Here is an 18,205-nt window from a genome sequence, read left to right on the forward strand (position 1 = left end):
GCCCATCAAACCCATCCACAACACCAAATCCATCAAATCCATCAAACCCATCCAATCCATCCAATCCCACCCCATGGCTGGTAGGAGTCATGCCATAAATGGCATTAACCTCTCCAAAAGAGCCCATCACACCACCACCAACCCTCATCAATCCACCCATAAATGAGCTCTCACCACCTACCCCTCCATCATTTATGTTGGACCCACCAACATTCTCATCATGTCCAGCCATAATAGGGATAAAGAGAGAAAAAGACAAAGGAGAGAAGAAGACAAAGGAGAAGGTACAAAAAGGAAGAAGAGAGAGAACAAAAGGAATGATTAGAAGACCTGGGCGGAGAAGGAATAAACAGGAAAAGGCTAGAAGCAGGCAGAGAAGAAGGGATTTCGCTGGAAGAAAAGATGGATGGAGGCAGTAATCCAATTACCGCCGGCGATAATCTGAGTATCGCCGTCAGACGCTGACATCCCTGCATCGCTGAAAGACTGAACGAAGAGCAAAAAAAAGTCAGTGGCGGTAGTCGGACTACCGCCCGGGCCCACATTTCAGCGAGATCAAGCTAGGGTCCACTTCAGGGGTATTAAAACATAAAATGTCTGCCGAAAGTTGAAGTGAGATTAAAAAATGATCAAAGACAACCTGAGAAACGACATCAAGCACCAAAATTTCATATCTATAGAAGACTATACAGCTAGTGATACGTGATCACATGATACAATAGAACTAATCATCATCAGATACATAGTCGTCTATATCCTTCCGACGAACATGATACAATAGAACTAATCATCATCCAGCAAAACGCGCGCCGTCGCCCGGAGCATAGGCAAGCTGCAAGATCAAGCTAATGTCGTATTGCTCATACCATGAGCAGTCAGCTCCCGCTCGGGTACAGTCCTCTAATCCGACGGACCGATCGGAGGGCTAAGCAGAACTAAGGGACTGCCTGTCAACTGTCAAAAGAGCCTCTCCCCAAGATACCATTTTGTCACACTAGGATCTTCTAGGATGCGACGCCATCGCGAGGCCTGAAAAGCCTCCTGATCTGTAGGAGTAAGTGCCGCATTTGACTGAAGGTACGGCCTGGTATGAAATTGCAGAAAATTAGAAAATCAGAAATAGCAAAACAAGCAGGAGCAACTAACAAGGAGATGGAACAACCGCTTACATCATCAGGGATGAGGGCATTGATGTTCGACCTTCATGCAAGGTCAGGGAAGCTACGCATGTGGCTTCAATTATCTTTATACCACAACATCATACATGAAAAGGAAGGAGAACGGTCAATCAGAGTGGGTGCTAGATGCGAAAAATGGTTAAAAAAGTAGACCTGCACGGAGCCTCAATCAAAATCTATGGGCAATCACTTCAATAGGGGTATAAAAATAAAAGGGCTTGATCATACCTCTATGACCGGATAGAAACCAGTCAAAGACTTGCTGAGGTAGCGGCTGGCTTTGTCCAACCCCTCATACAAATGAGTAAGGAGAGCCGCGTTCCAATTGTACGGCGTGGGGAAGGTGATGTCAGCCACAAGCATCAACAAACGGGAACTCATCAGCTCATTCCCGTGACAAAAAATCATTGCCCCCATGGTGTACAATATCAAGGCACGGGCCTTCACAACGGCGGCGGTCTGAGTCTCTGGGATGCGCAGGGTGAAATTGGCAAATAGCCAAAGTAGTTTGAACCGATGACCAGAAAATTCAGAAAGATCTGGCATCATCCCCAGCAGGCTCATCCAATCATCAGGAGAAGGTATCGGAAGATCATCCTCAAATGGGATGGACCACTCATTATACCTCAGACCCAGCTGCATATAAATATTGTATGAGGTGATCCCCCATCCCCCGAAGGGCAAATGGAAAGTGTGAGTCTTTGCATGCCACCGTTCCATCAAAATGGACAAGAGAGACATGTTTGTCTTACTAAGACGAACCCGGAACAGATCAACAAAAGGTGTACGCTCCAGTACGTCAAAGAACAGAGGCTGAGGAGCATGAAACCAGTCGGGCCAACGTGCCCTGACTCCACGACCCCCCAAGATCGCAGGAGCACCACCCTCCCTAGCCACATCAGATAAGTGACGACCCTTGCAAGGAACGCAACATGGATCAGCGGACTTACGGGAAGGGTCAACCTCATTTCTACTATGTCGAGGCATGCTGCACAAGCAAGATTTACAGGTAAGTATCCTTCTCACTACCACGTCAAAGCCCAAGTCAAAAAGCCCAAGTCGATGGTCAAAGTCAAAAGTCAAAAGTCCAAGTCAATGGTCAAAAACCAAGGACAAAAAGGGCCACTTTCAAGAGCCCACCTCTTCAAGGCCCATCAAAGCCCAAATGCTCAAGGCCCATTAAAAGCCTAAATGCACAAAGCCCATCAAGGCCCATTTTCAAAGGCCCATGTTTTTAAGGCTCAAGCCTACTTCTCCAAGGCCCACTCTCTCAGCCCACATGTCCAGGCCCACTTCCACAAGTGCATATTCTCACAGGATCATCTCCTGGGATCACATATCCAAATCAAGGTACATTCCAATTTGACTAAATCAGGATCATGATTTGAGGCCCATTTGAAAGACTTCATCCATGGAATAAAAAAAATCAAGCTAAGGTGTGCAACCCCCTCCACAAGTGCTGGCCCACCATCAAGATCCATACCATCAAAGTGCTCAAGTGGGCCCTAAATCATCCATCCTATAGTCCAAATCATCACAAAAAAAGAGAAAAGACAAAACTAAATAAAAGAGTGGGGCTCCCTTTCTTATCACACCCCACTCTAACAAAAAATATAATAAACAAACAAGAATAGAAAAATCCAGCCAACTCTTTGGCTCAAAATAGAAAATCCAGCAAGATCCAACGGTTGAGATCTAGCCAAATGGTAAGGGTCCTGATCATAGTCCTCCTGGGCCCAAAAGGAAGATCCAAACCCATCAATGGATCCTCCAAAACCCCCACAAAAATGGTCCAGCAAAAATTCATCAAAAGTCCATTGATCAACCACCTGAGAAACAAAGAAAGAAGAAAGGCAATGAAGGGCCACAAAAGAAACAAAAATCCACACTCAAGAGCTTCCAGGGAGCTACAATGGCTTCCCTGGATCGAATCAAGGATGGATGATATAGAAAGAAGGGGTACAATGATTGGACCAGTGTCCAGCCTGAACTAATGGACAAATGCACGGACCAGCGGTAACCGGCGACAATCCGACTACCGCCCCTGGCTAGATTCTCTTGGGACAGTGGGCCAGTCCCTTATGACATGATGGAATATCCGGTCCTCTCTTGGATCCGTTGGACAAAAGCCCAAAAAAGAAAGGGAAAAAAAATAAAAAGAGATTCCTCCCATGAGAAGGTCAAAATCTCATGAGAAATTCAAAATCTCATGAGAATCTTGATAAATTGAAAATAAATTGCTGGAAAATGACAAAAACCACAAAGAAAAAAATCTCAAAAATAGAAAGAATAATGTTTAAAGCCCCATTATTTTATTAATGGAGGCCATCTGGTTATTTGATCTAAACCGTACAATAAAAACCGGACAATCATAACCATTTGTGAGATTGGACGGATCTTTCAAAAATACAAAAATATTTCAAACCATTAGCCCCATTAACTTATTAGTGGAGGCCATCTGACTTTTTGGCTAATAAAAACTGAACGATGACGCCCACCCCCGATATCGAATGGATATTTTCCAAAAAAATTTAAAAATATCTTCAAATAAAATCTCCAAAGAGTCTAGCTCGAAAGGGAATAGCTCTCAAACAAAAATTTTCAAAATAACGTACATGAAACAGTACACTGAGGAATCTTCCATATTCTCCAGTTGCGGTTAGTGCAAACTGCTAAATAAGATTCGATCTCTCCTGGTTTCCCGAGAAGATGATCAAATCCGTACCTGATATAGGTACGATTGGCCCGATCTCTATATCTGGACAGTCGTACGAATGCTAGTAGAAATGAGTGGATCTATCTCTAGAAGGAATAATTAAACTCAAAGTGACAACAATTCATTGTAACCAAAGTATCAGAATTAGCAAACTGCATGGTAAAAGATTACCTGCACATACCTAGTCCGGGATGCTCGCAAAGTTTGATCAAGTCCAAGTCGGCGTAGTGAATTCCCCGTAATGTCGCACCAACGCACAGGGCAGCTAACCGCTTTGACGATCAAACAAAACAAATACTCCTGGGGTGATTACATAGCAAAGGAACAATAGACCAAAAGTACGGGAATCCTCATAAGGCTGCACCAACGCGTAAAGGCCCTACTTTTTAGACTTACCCTTCGATGCTATTAACAATCTGACGTGAAAGGGTTGTGATTGGTGACCCGTAATGCCGCACCAACTCGCAGGGACAATCACAACGTTTTCCTCAGCCCTAATGATATGTGCAAGTCATCTCTTTTCCAAACAGTCAGTTAACAATGATACAATGGTAGGCAACAGATTCGAATCACTACCCTTTCTAACCAGAAGGGTGGGGTGTCCACTCGCTTTGGCGCTCGGTTGCTCACAAACTCGGCCAATGAGGGGCATCTGTAGATTCCCCACCCAAGCTAACTTCTTGAAAAGGCAAAGACAATCCGGACCATGATCAATAACCCAAACCCCAAAACCCTTATCCAAACCTTAAACCCAAAACCCCACAACCTAACCTATTAGAGTCAGATCAGCATGAAAACCCACCAATTCAGACCCAAAAGCTCGAAAAAAGACTTTCGGATGAACTACTGCACCAAACGAGGCCCACACGCTTGAGCCCGGCCCAGGCGGTAGTTTGACTACCTCCGGCGGTATTCCGATTACCTCTGCTCGCGGGACGCGTGTATCCTCCGAGCAACAGCTGTTTCTATGCCCGAAAGTTAACTTTCTTTTGAAATTACCCCTCCAACCAGCATTATTTACCATTTTGTCAACCCCAAGAGCCAATGAGAGTGCGCCACGTGACATTTCTCTCTCCCCAACCACTCATAACTTGCCACATCAGCTTTTACCCTCCCAAACCTTACATTTACCATAAGACCATTGGAGAAGGCTATAAATAACCCTCTCCTCTTCTCATTTTCAATAACAATAACAACCACTTCACTTTTCAAGTGTGAGAGAAAGAGAGGGAGAGAAGAGAAGAGAGTGGGAGTGAGGGAGAGGAGGAGCTCTGAAGCTTTAAATTTTAAAATTTTTTTAGCCACCTCTTAGCCTCACCTCAACTATCTCAACCTTTAGACTCAGCCCAAAGTGGTCATGACTTGGTCCATGTCTTAACTCATTCAAGTTCAAGCCAAAAATCTATTCATCTCATAAATAAGCATTCATCATAACATCTATTCCCTTATCAACCCTCCTGCTTATCTAGATTTTTAGTGAATGTATGCTCTGTGACTTGCCGTGTACCGGATCCTGTAACATTAGAAATTCCTAGCAATCTAGTGCAATTTTCTTTATCCCTTTGCATAAACATTATCACATCCGCCCTCTAGACAAACCGTTGGACGTATGCTCTGTGGCTTGCCGAAATCTCGGATCTTACTGCATCAAAAATCCGCATGTGTGCCTAGTCTCATCTCAACCATAGCATACATCATCCTTTGATATTATTTTACCACACCAAGTAGAGACCGTACATTTGTACGGGCAAAGAGGGTGCCTAACACCTTCCCTCTTTGTAACCAATTACCCGAAATCCCGAATCGTAGACCAGGAGTCAATCTAATATAGGAAAATCTTCAGACATAAACAACTTTACATATTTCGCGGGTTCTAGCCGACTGCGGGATTCTGAGATTAATTGGCTAGTGGTGACTCCAACATTCATAAATCAGCCTACTTCCACCTTTCATAACTCCAAAACATTTAAATCAGTGTGGGCGCCAATTTCCAATGTCCACAGTACCATGTTGAATATATTATTAGTGTTGTAATTAATGACCTCATTTGTTATTATTAGTTAAAAGAATTGTTTACTTTGGCATCTTTGAAACTTGAGTTTAGACACAATAGCCACCGAGTAAGGAAAACTTATGCTCCAGGGAACCCAATACACTATTGTTTCATGATCATTTCACAAATTTTAAAATGAACATGTGATTATTCCGGTGTATTCATCTTGTATGAGGGGACTCATGGTGAGTCGGTATGACAAGTTGATGCCTTTATCCTACCCTACATAAGGAGTGTAAGTGTTCATAAACATGTATTCTTGTTATTACTGTTTGAACACTTTTAAAAGAAGGATCACATAGATTCTATGTGCTAGTTTTGACGGATCTCATACCTACGGATATGTGGGGAGTTTAAATTCTTAATATAATGAGCTTTGGCTCTCCAAACAAGGCTATTCTAGTGGCTTCGTGTGTAGGTTTGGTTAGGTGCATACATCTTTATATGATTGAGGTTCATATGATCTAACAATGGATTTATTGGTTGGCACATGAACACTTTTATGCTTGGATCTTGATAATCAAACCATCAATCAACTCTATTTTTAGTTGGGCTTGACAATTAAATAATTTTAGATGTATTTATACACGTTTTCAATTGTTGATATATATTTTGTTTTAATTATTAAGAAGGTTTTAATCATGCCTGATGGATATTCCATTGTTAAGATCTTGTAATCCATCCATTGATTTGCATGAGTACTAGATCAATGCTAGATTACTATAATTAGTAGATGAATTTGGTCAATTTAGGTATATGGGTAAGTAAGATAACAAACTTTTGATGTAGCAGGTCATGCATAAGTTCATAAAGATAGGATTTATTCACAATCCTTCATTACTAGGCTTCCTTGGCAGCAATTTTGATATTGTTGATAATTTACAAACAAAAAATTACGCTCCCATCAACTGCTTCATTCCTAGTGGTAGGCTCACAAGAGTTTCAACACAATATTATGGGCTGGAGAACCCATTGCGGTGAAATCCGACTATGGTGTGTGTATGGAGTGTGAGTGCATGTACAGAAAATAAAATAAAAAACTGATTCATTCTTTGTCCATCTCATGTTACAAATATTTGTTGTCTCGGGATTTGAACACAAGACTCACTGCTCTGATACCAAGTAAAATAACTATTTATTCTAAAATCTTAAGCCATTAAAGATGGTATATCAATGTATATCAACGAACTTTAACACTTTCCAAAATCAGCTAGAACTTAAGCACATGCAACTTGCATATAGACCCAAGCCTACCTCATGGCCCAGCCAGGCAATCCTCTAGCCATATGGGCTAAAGTTGCATGCATTCTTTCATGGATTCAACTATCTCATGATAGGCCCAGTTCAAGTTTACCATGTTTTGGGGCCTATTTCTTTATCAAATCTGGAATGTATTGCCCATGCATGCTGGTGGGCCCACGCACTGTAAATAAAGGGACCACAAGAGTGGATGGGACCCAGAAACGTGTGGATGATTTGTTGGCTTACTCGTTGCAGTTGTGGTCTGCAAGGTCCTTTGGACTTTTCTCGAATGCAGATAAAGCTATGTTCATGCTACTCCACTGAAGTGAAGGCCCCATGGTTGGTTGATCCAAACCATTGATCTAATTGGACCCACCGTTGATGGAGAAACCCTTTAAGCTTTCTGAACGGGAAGATTCAAGCCTTCTGATATCTTCTTTGAAAGGTTGTGTTATCTGTGATGTATCATAACCAAACATCAATAATGATAGATATTCCATCTTAACCGTTGATAATGTTGTGTTTTCCATTTTAATCGTTGATAATGACAGATGTTCCATCATAACCGTTGATGATGTTGGATCTTCCATCTTAGCCATTGATAGTCTTAGCCCTTCGTAATTATCAATCACATTAGATCTCTCATTTTAACCATCAATCATCAGGTCAGGTCCTCATATTGTATGGTACGTGAATTGCTCACGTGGAGATCCAATGGTTAGATCATGGATGATGGATCAGATGAAATGGATCCACACACGCCCGTGTAGGAAGGTATGTGGTCAGAGCACTAAATGCGTGACTAAAATCGAACCGTTTAATCCCAATGGCATGTCTAACGACTTCATATTGGCAGCATTAGTCCATGCAACCTTCAATCCAAGATGGCTGCATGTGATGGACGGCCTGAATCAACGATTGGATGTTTTGAAGCTAGTGGAAGATCCAGATCGACCAAGAAACATGCCATTAGGGCTATCAATGGGCCAGGCCGATGTCCATCAAACCCAACCTGCATAGTAATAGTAGGCCCACTTGTAATGAAAATACATGGTCCAAGCCTGAGTAACCTGGACACCAAATTTCATCAAAAATCTGGGCCGTCCATCACGGATGCTCCATCATGCATGATATATGAGAACATGCCTTTGAAAGTCTCAGACATGGACTGGGCCTAGCCCAATAACAAACATGCTTAAACTTCATCACTGGCTCAACCATTAGCCCAGTTTTCCAGCTAAGGCCTGGATCAAAGTGGGCCAACCTGAAATCCTGATGAGACGTTGATGGGGGCCTTAGTAGAAAGTTTCTTAAAATCTAGGCCCTTAAACTCCCCTTATAAAACAGGCCTATACCTGATATGCAGGCCTCTATTATGGGCCTGGGCCTGAACTTCATTGGGCCTAGACATGAAATCCTCAGACTGAATCGGCCCATTTCCCCTACAGCCTTTGTTCAAATTATCCAGACATTTTTAAAGGCCAAAAATTACTGAAAATATGAAAAAAAAAAAAAAATCCATAAAAAGAAAATAGATTTTGAAAGGCTTTCAGTCAATGTTTAGAGATTTATTTATTTATTTTTGACTTGTATTTTTTAAATGTAGTACATTTCATCTTTATTCTTTCTAATATTTGTAAATTTCAAATCAATATATATGGATCATTCATTATCCTACCAATGGATCGGATGGTTCAGATGGGTCTGATCTAAGTGATAATTGAGGAATACATGCTATTAGAATTGGGTCCCGCTTAGTGGACGGTCCAAATGGATGATTATGCCTATTTCATAAAATGGACCACCTATGTTTTAGGCAATTGATCCGACGGTTAGCAATTATTGAGGATCACTTGCAATAGAAAGTTGGGCCCATATGACGAAAAGTCCATATTGACGATTATACCCTTTCTCCTACAAACGACGCAGACCATCCATTTTCCTAGTAATTGATCGGATGGTTAATTATGATGATTCATTTAAAGCATTCATGATAAAACATGTAATCCAAAGTGAGGAATAGATGATGGATGGTCCAAATTGATGATTAGACCATTTTTCCTGTAAAATTTAGATTCCAGGTAAATGGCTAATCACCAATGTGGGCCCTGATTTTGATTATATGTAACTGACACGAATCTCTTTGAATTGGTAAATTGTCTCATACATGTTAGTCCATAGCTTCATATGCATTGGCTCATGAATCATATGATTCTATTTACACTTGGCCTAGCTTAGCATGGCTCAAACTAATGACGGAAATGTCATCACGTGTTGACACACTCGTATAGAAATTTAAGAAAAAAGCTCTTCATGGCAAGAAAAGATCATAAAGATCGTAGATACTAGAGGACACATATCCTATTAGGAAGGCTGGATATAAAAAAACGTACGCATGACCAAAACTTTACATTACATAACCAGTAAATGCTAGGCACACTCAACTTGTGATGTATAGAAGAAAATCTTATTGAGAAGTTGCCGTTGGACTCTTATTTAGCTAGAAGATATATGGTAAGACTCTTGCTTTGAAAGTGTAGCATTTTAAGAGTATACATGACATCCTTAAAGACTACAAAATCAGATTTCGAGAGTAGGAAGTTGTTCGAAGACAAAAACACTGTCACTTATGGTAGTATGGTTCTTAAAGGATTTTGGATCCTAATAAAACACATCACAATAAAGTTACTATTTAATTAGAATACGACTTGTGGAAGTTACAAAGTTTTACACATGGCTACTGCTTTACTCAAGCCTATAAAAGCAGTTTAGAAAGGAGTACTTGAGGCCTCACACCAATATAATCAATACAACTCTTTTTAGCTCAATGGTGCCTATCTTTCATCACTCATGAGCACCTATCTCAATTAGCTTAGTTCAAATTCCCTCACCTCTATCATGTACTAGTACTATGCTGCAACAAGTTTAGCGCTTTTAACTTAGTTTTAGTTTGGTTTAGTTTTCACTCCTATCCAATGTATCACTACAACAATCCATTTAGTCTATGTTAAATATTCACAACCTCGTCATCAGATTCTGGCCCCAAACCTTTAAGTCTTCACTTAATGATCTCCAATCATATCCCGCTGACCAAATACCACAACTGTCTAGATTTCTCACGACCATCTAAGTTTAGAAGACCGTCAACGCCATGCCTGTTTCGCTAGCTTCAACTAATGTTAATAATTTATTTTGCTTTACTTTATTTGATAATTGGTATATATTTAGATTAATAAAATTGGTATATAGTCTTCTTTTTTTTTTCTAATTTTTCTATATTTATATTATTTTTGTTAGGAATGCAGCGAAGGTAAAAAGAATCTATCTAAAGGATTAATCATTCCCTTCACAAATCACTTAATCACCTTATCAATCGGTGACTGAATAGACTACTAATCTTTACAGATTTAGCCTTAATTGGTCCAATCATATCCGGCTGAGGTCACAAGGCGTTAGGCTCAATTTGAGCTGATTACGACTTTGGCATGTCTTACTTTTATACTCTCAAATGCATAATAACCAAGTAAAGTCATTTGTCATACATGTGGCCACTTGTCCAAATTGAATAGCAATATATACAATAAATTTTTTTTATTCAATATACGATAAGTTATTACGGATGCAACCGTATCAAATATATGATAAGTGATTAAATATCAATATAATATTTATATTTAAAGTGACAGAGGCGCACATAAACCAACTAAAGAGATTTAGAATCTAAATTCGCTTCTTCTAGAAACCAAAATAATAAATAGTTGTTACCCTCAACGTAAAATACCTTCGATGTGCCACATCGTGTATTAGATACTGATATCACTCCCATTCCCTGGTCCATCAACGACAGACATCATGATGAATGGTCCAGACTACTATACATACTGCAACCATACATTTAGGTATACTGAGGGATGGCTTGCTGGCTTCAAAGATGTTGCTTGCTGCATTGGCGTTTATGTTTTTCAGATGAATTGATTCGAAAGCCCCATATCAGAAGCAAAGACAAGATGGACACCGAACTGATCTCATAAGTGAAATCCATTACAATAGAGCCCATGATATCGATGACCTAAGGTAGAGCACTCAATGGGCTAGAGTGGCCCCATTTTACTTTACCAATACAAGGAAACTCATAATGAAAGCCGTTTGGACAAAAATACTTGTATGCATCGAAAACCTCAGGTTTGGCTGGGTAGATACATTAAGAGGGTGTTTGGATAGTAAACTACGTAAGTTACTTATGCCTCAAGTATCTTATTTTCGTTTCTACTTATTAAGTTGTAGTTATTAACTTTAAGTAAAAAAAAAAAAAAAGTAACTTATAATTAGTCTTAAATCAAATTTACTTTTCTACTACTGTAAGTAGAAGAAGTAACTTATTTGGAGGTATCCAAAGGAACCCTAAAAATGGACAAATTTTACCTGAAAAAGGAAAATAATAGAGATTCAACACATGATTTAGTGGTAGATAGAGTGTGTTTGAAGTCATAGGTTTGAACACCCGGTCAAGGGTTCGAGTATCCATAGGTGGTGAAAGCCTACTAAGGCGTGAGTCTGGGGGTGTGTGTGTACAGAAAAAAAAGAAAAAGAAAAAGAAAGTTCATAGGTTTGACATCCAAAGGGAAAAAGTGGAAATAATGACACCATCGTTGAAACCTTCTTAGGGCCCACAATGATATTTATTTGTGATCCAACTTGTTCACAAGATCACAAAGATATGGAAAAAGAGAGAACATAAATATTAGCTTCATTCAAAACTTTCTAAGACCCCCAAGAAGTGTTCAACAGTAGGCATTCAATTCACAATACTGTTCCCTCCCTGTAATGTAGTCCACTTGAGCTTTTGGATATGCTTCAAATTTGGGCTTATGCCCTAAAATGGTATGGAAAAACAGAAGGGCAGCATGGATATATAAGACACATATCACAGTGGGTCCTGCAGAGTTTACTCAGGACACTAAGCGTGCTGAGTTAGCACGTAATCCACTTCTGCTTACTCTGGATTTATAGTGAAACTCCCACCTTCAATGGATGGTTACTGAGAATCCCAACGTGAATTTAGAAATGGGATTGATTTATTCCAACTGGTCATTTCATATGAGCCATAGCAAAAGAACTCACCAACCAAAAGATACTAAGCATCCAACATCAGTGGCATGCCATTGGACAATAATATTAAAAAAGAGTAACAATCTAAATTTACTTGTAAAACTCCCCCAATCCATCGTTCTTCTCCTTGTTTTTTGTTTTGTTTTTGTTTTTACATTCTTTCTTTTTGTAACCGGGTTTATATGACAAGTGAGTAAAAGCCCTAAAAAATAAATAAATAAATAAATAAAAGTGAGTAAAAGCCCAAAAAGGAGGTTTGCAAATCCCAAACATGTGGACTAGACAACCATTTTTGTTATTTAAGTATATATTTTTTTAAATAATATAATTCAATATAAGAAAAATAGAAGTGTTTAAGTGTAATAAGTACACTAGCCTGAGAGATCAAAACTTGTACAGCCGGCGATCTAACTCGCAGATCAAGCCTCAAATGACCGCCGTCTTTCACACCAGCTGTTTTCGATTGTCGACCGATCAACAAGATTCTAATTAGTTATACATATACATTCTCTATGCGTAATACTCTTGTATAAAATTTAGATATCTCAATAAAATATAAAGCAGCGGTACTAGTGTATGTATCTTAAAACGTACATGTTTCTGTTCATGACAAGGTGTTTCTTGGAAGAGCTTGGATTTTTTGTTTTTGCTTTTTTCTTCAATGACAGTTCAGCTCCACATTAAATATCTTGAAAAAGCCAGCTTATAAGTATTTCTAATTCCTCGAATTTTGTGAAAAATATCAATAATATACTCTAGCTAGCTCATGTGGGCACCCAGGCCCAAGCACATGCAATACAATACTCACCTATAAGGGTGACCAATGGGTGTATTCTTCTCAATGAGAGGGACACCACATGTGGAACATCTGATCCATCCATAGGGTAAATAAGGGATTTATAAAATAGGAAAAATCTATTTTGTCTTTTCCCTTTCGTGTCGTGGTGTTGGTTTTTCTCTCATTTGTTTTGGTAGTGGGTTTTGTCCCACGTGGAAAAGGAAATGGAAAGAGAATGCCTTTGTATTAGAATATTTCATTTATTGTTTGTATTGAAAATTAAGAGCATATGATGAGAGCAACATCATACTATGTTACTTTTGTGGGATATTACTTCATACATAAGTTTCCCACTAATATTTTAGTTTTCCAACATATCACGTCTTGCGTGCAATAACAAACCAAAAATTACTTATGTGCATGAGTTGACACACATAAAATTTATTTTCTTTCTTCTTCTTCTTCTTTTTTTTTGATTTTTTTTCTATGTTCTTCTCTATATTTTTATTTTTATTTTATTTTATTTTTTTGGGCAAATCAAATAAAGATGGATTCATGTGGTTGAGATTATATATTATACGCTTAATCTAAGCCATTCATTTTAAATGAAAGTTGTTGTATTCCAGGAATAGAGTTATTGAGACCTAATATATCGAAGATTTTCCTTATGGGAGTAAATATGTCTTTAAGACAACGACTATAATGTACCTCAATTCTCCCAATAAATTCTTATTATTTCTTGTTTGTGATATTTTGATTTTCTATCATACCTCTTTATTAGTGCAAATACTTTATATCTTAAATTAGGCCCATTTATTAGTTGGTCCATGGCATAGGGAGTAAACATAGAGCTAACCCAAGTTCTTTTCAGCCATTATTTTGCACACTCAACCACATGCATAAGTAAGCGAAGGGCTGCAATCTACATAGAGCTGTACACGAGTCGAGCCGAGCCGAGTATCGCCATACTCGTACTTGGCTCTTAATGCCCGAGTCCTACTCGTACTCGGCTCTACTCGGCCATCGAGCATGAAATCCCTGCTCGTACTCTACTCGCCCGAGCACGAGCAAAAATCGAGTCAAGTCGAGTACAAGTATTCAAGGTAGGACGCAAGGCACCCGCGCCGAAGGGTTAGAACGAAGACAGTTACCTGCCTGGGAAGTCAGCACGTGCTCCCCTGACAACTTTCTCTGGGCAAATCGCCATTGCTACTCGCAGGAATAACCCTCTGAATCTCACTCTCGCTAAATGGGAATGTGGCATGTGCGGCGAGATCTGAGTCATTCATGTAGTGGGACCCATGGTTGGAGGTAAAAAATCGGTTCTTCTGGTTAATTTGTTGGCCCCACGTGTATGAAAAAAGGGACGGCTACACACTCAACCTAAAGATGAGACGCCTCTCTTTCCAAACATGGTATATGCATCGCCAAAGAACTTGATTAACGGCCTGGATCTCGAACACAGTGGGTAAGTAGCACGTGTGGGGACCATAAAATTAGCAGGTGTAGCAAAAACTCTGTGGGCCAGGGCCATTGTAACCATAAAATTAGCACGTGTAACAAAAACTCTGTGGGGCCAAGGCCATTGTAACCATAAAATTAACACGTGTAACAAAAACTGTGGGGCCAGGGCCATTGTAATTTACGTGTCACATACTTTAAGATGTGATCTAGAAATGATGTAAATTCAAATCTCAAGCGTGTCGTGCTACCAGAAACACTGAGGATGAAACGCCTACCATTGAAATCAAGTCCGAGTACGAGCAGAGAGTCGAGTACCGAGTCGAGTACTACCCAGCTCGTACTCTACTCGAAATCATAACGAGTAGAAAAAATCCACTCGTACTCGGCTCAAACACTTGACGAGTCGAGTCGAGTCGAGTAATTGCGAATCGAGTCGAGCGAGTACCCGAGCTTACTCTGCTCGTGTACAGCTCTAAATCTACATGCTGGTTGGTCAACACAACTCTGGTGAGATTTGTGGAATCGCAATTCTCTCCAACAGGCTATCCATGAGCATCATGAATTGTAGCCTGTTACCAGTTTGATAGGGAAAAAAGAAATGAAGAAAGTCCCATTGAGCACATCATGGAATGCTCTTTCATTGCCTCAAAAAGAGAAATGTTCAGATTCATCTACATGGACAGCATAGTTACCTATTATCCTTCATCAAGTTGCACATGGCCAATGTCTCACATGGTCCCACCTTGAAGACGATTTGAAGAAAAAAATCAGGACAATGGATGGGCCAAGGGATTGACTCAATGCACGGCCGGTCAATGTAACATATGTGGCCCACCTAATGCGTACATGAATATAATTTTCAAATCCCAATAATTCCACAGATGGGACATCTTTTTGGCAGCTCAGTTTCCTATAGACATGACACGTTGGAGCCAATGAATGGTCACCTTGGCATCCAATTGAGATAGATGTGGACATTCTTTCCTCCAAAATTTGAACCAACTTTATCATTTCGGCACTATTAAAATTACAGCGTAACATCATTTAATTGGGAAAGGATGGGAATAAGGCAGCCAAAAATTAAATTTTAAAAAAAAAAAATTTTTAAAAAAACAAAGAAAAAAAAATAGAAAAAAGAAGATAAAATTACTGGTAGATGTTTTGTCTTGTTAGAGAAGACATGATCATTGTTTTCAAAGCACTTGTGCCTGATATATGAAGAAACTTTTTATTTTTGTTACTTAGTATTGTTCATTAATATTAAGTGAAGTGGTGAAAACATGGTATACCAAAAAAAAAAAGTTACCTAATAGCCGTAATGGTAATGGATATAATTAACCCGCACCATCCGACTAAAATGGTGGTAATGGTCGTTATAGAAAAAAAAAAAAAACCTGCTTGTAATAGCTTTATAACGGTCTGTCACAAATCCATAACAAGCCCATAATGATCTCCAAATAATTTTATTTTTTTTTAAAGATTATTGTTACAGTAATGACAATGACTGTCACAGCTGCCATTACCTGTATGAACACCATGGATAAGAATTATTGTTCGAAAGCTTGCAACGTGACTCCATTCCATGCATGTTAAGCCATGCTAGGTCGACCTACAGGCACAGAGTCTTCATCAAACTTGGCTCGGTCATTAATTATTAAATATAATATTTAAAATAATTATATATTAATTATCTTAAAATACTTTAAAATACAGAAGTTTCCTTTAGTTGAGTCAGTGAGCCACTCCTGTTTCAGCTAGTTTTGACTGAGTCAAAGAAAGAAGCTTCACGTCACATTGAGTTCAATTAACTCAGATTTCGAGTCGAATCGTCGGATTATAGAAATATGGTAAAACCAAAGGACTGTAGGTGCATGCCTTGAACAAATCCACTTCTTTTCAGCACAGCTTTGCAATTTAGAGCCGTCCATCAGGCAATCCCCATTGAGTAGATGCCTCATCTAAAACATCAAGCGTATCCGATTTCGCATGGGCCACACACGTGCATAGGTTGTGGACAGTTGGTCGATGTCTCCTAGCCGTACACTTATTTTGTACTCATCTGATCCATTTAATGGTCGGATCAGCATGAAGTTAGACACATAGTCAGTGGACGACGGGGATTGCCCAATGAACAGCTTTGATCTCACACAAGTGTGCCTGATTGACAGATATCCTTCAAGGACTAGTTGGGAGATTGTGTAAATTGCAAGGGATGATTGAAATAGATGGGCCATGATGCCTTCTCTCAAGCTTATGGTGGAAGCGATATCATGAAACCAAATGTAATCATGTCGTGAGAGTGTGTGCGTTCCCACGCTTTTATTATTATTATTATTATTTTCATTGGATGGTGGTCATTTTAATGACATAAACCGTTTATTTGATGGGACTTGTTGTGGATGGTCCATGCCCAAAAAAAAAATCCTCTAAGATTGAAATATTTCAACTCTTTTTTAATGTAAACGTTAAAAGACCATTCATATTCAAAGTAAAAGATTCAAATGATTAAAGGAATGGATTTTCCAATCTAAGAAATTTTATTTTTGAATACTCCCTTGAAGGTGAGGCCCACCATATAAACGGTCTGGATCATTGAAATATGACCCAGGTCCGTTGTACTCTAGCAAACCACTTTAGAAGTTACTTTGCTCCACTAAAGTACAACCAACCTCTAGCTTTTTTATATATATTATCTTGAAGATGAAAACCATGTATCTCAATGCGTTTTTCACTCGTCAATTTCTCGTAAATTTATCATCTCACGATAAATTATAATCCTTGTGGATAGGAACTGGGACAAGAGACGACAAACGTATAAAGAAGGCTCATTCTCCATGCAGCAAAGAATCCTAGGAGAAATAATAGCGGACGCGGATTTACTGCGAAAGCCTTTCGCAGGAAGTTCCTGCGCAAGGATGCTGGGTGGGGCCCATTGTAATGTAAGTTATAAATCCATTCCGTCCACCCATTTTTTGAGCTCGTTTTAGTGCATTCCACAAAAAATGAGGTGGATACAACCCTCAAGTAGGTCACACGAGAGGGAAAATTGGGGAAAGAAATTTCTACCATTGAAACCGTACTGGGCTCCAGGTTGATGTTTATATGATATCCAAACCTTTTACAAGGTCATTCCCCAATGGGATGAAGTGAAAACACCAAAATTATAGCTCGATACAAAACTTTTATGTCTATAAAAGCACTTCAACGGTGCTCACTGAATGCCCACTTTTTCCTCTTGTATAGCCCACGTGAGTGTGGGATACACTTCATTTTTGGTCGCACATCTTAAACTGATCTCATAAAATGGATGGACGAGGTGAATTTCTAAAAAAACATTTCAGTGGGCCCCACCCAACATCCTTGGGCAGGAACTTCCCGCTAAGGCTTTGGCAGGAAATCCTCGTCAAATAATAGCCTACAACCGGCTGACCGGCATCATGCTATCATAGCACGCACCCGTGTTCCCTTCTAACATGTTATTTCTGTAGACATCTGAGCCATGTAAAAGGTGGCTCCCACCGTGAAGACCGCCTAATTAAAATTGGGCTTGGTTTGTTTTCTATCACGTTTAGTATGTGCGGGCGTGTCAAAATTGACAAAGCAGCTCAACTCAAATCTATCAACTTTCGACCTAAGTGCTGAAATAAGTAGATACTTCCGATGTA

At 39.5% G+C, this 18,205-nt stretch overlaps 1 protein-coding gene across 1 annotated transcript; it reads right to left on the reverse strand.

Moving 5' to 3' along the window:
* Positions 1–994: 994 nt before the first annotated feature.
* LOC131254137 (protein MAIN-LIKE 1-like) lies at positions 995–14,283 on the reverse strand. The gene is made up of 3 exons (XM_058255143.1): positions 14,228–14,283; positions 1,407–2,166; positions 995–1,084 (listed from the first exon to the last, which is right to left on the reverse strand). The coding sequence occupies exons 1-3, from the start codon at positions 14,281–14,283 to the stop codon at positions 995–997; spliced, it is 906 nt and encodes a 301-aa protein (XP_058111126.1).
* Positions 14,284–18,205: the final 3,922 nt, after the last annotated feature.

Source organism: Magnolia sinica, chromosome 8 (genome assembly GCF_029962835.1).
Source record: "Magnolia sinica isolate HGM2019 chromosome 8, MsV1, whole genome shotgun sequence".
In the NCBI taxonomy this organism is placed as follows: domain Eukaryota; kingdom Viridiplantae; phylum Streptophyta; class Magnoliopsida; order Magnoliales; family Magnoliaceae; genus Magnolia; species Magnolia sinica.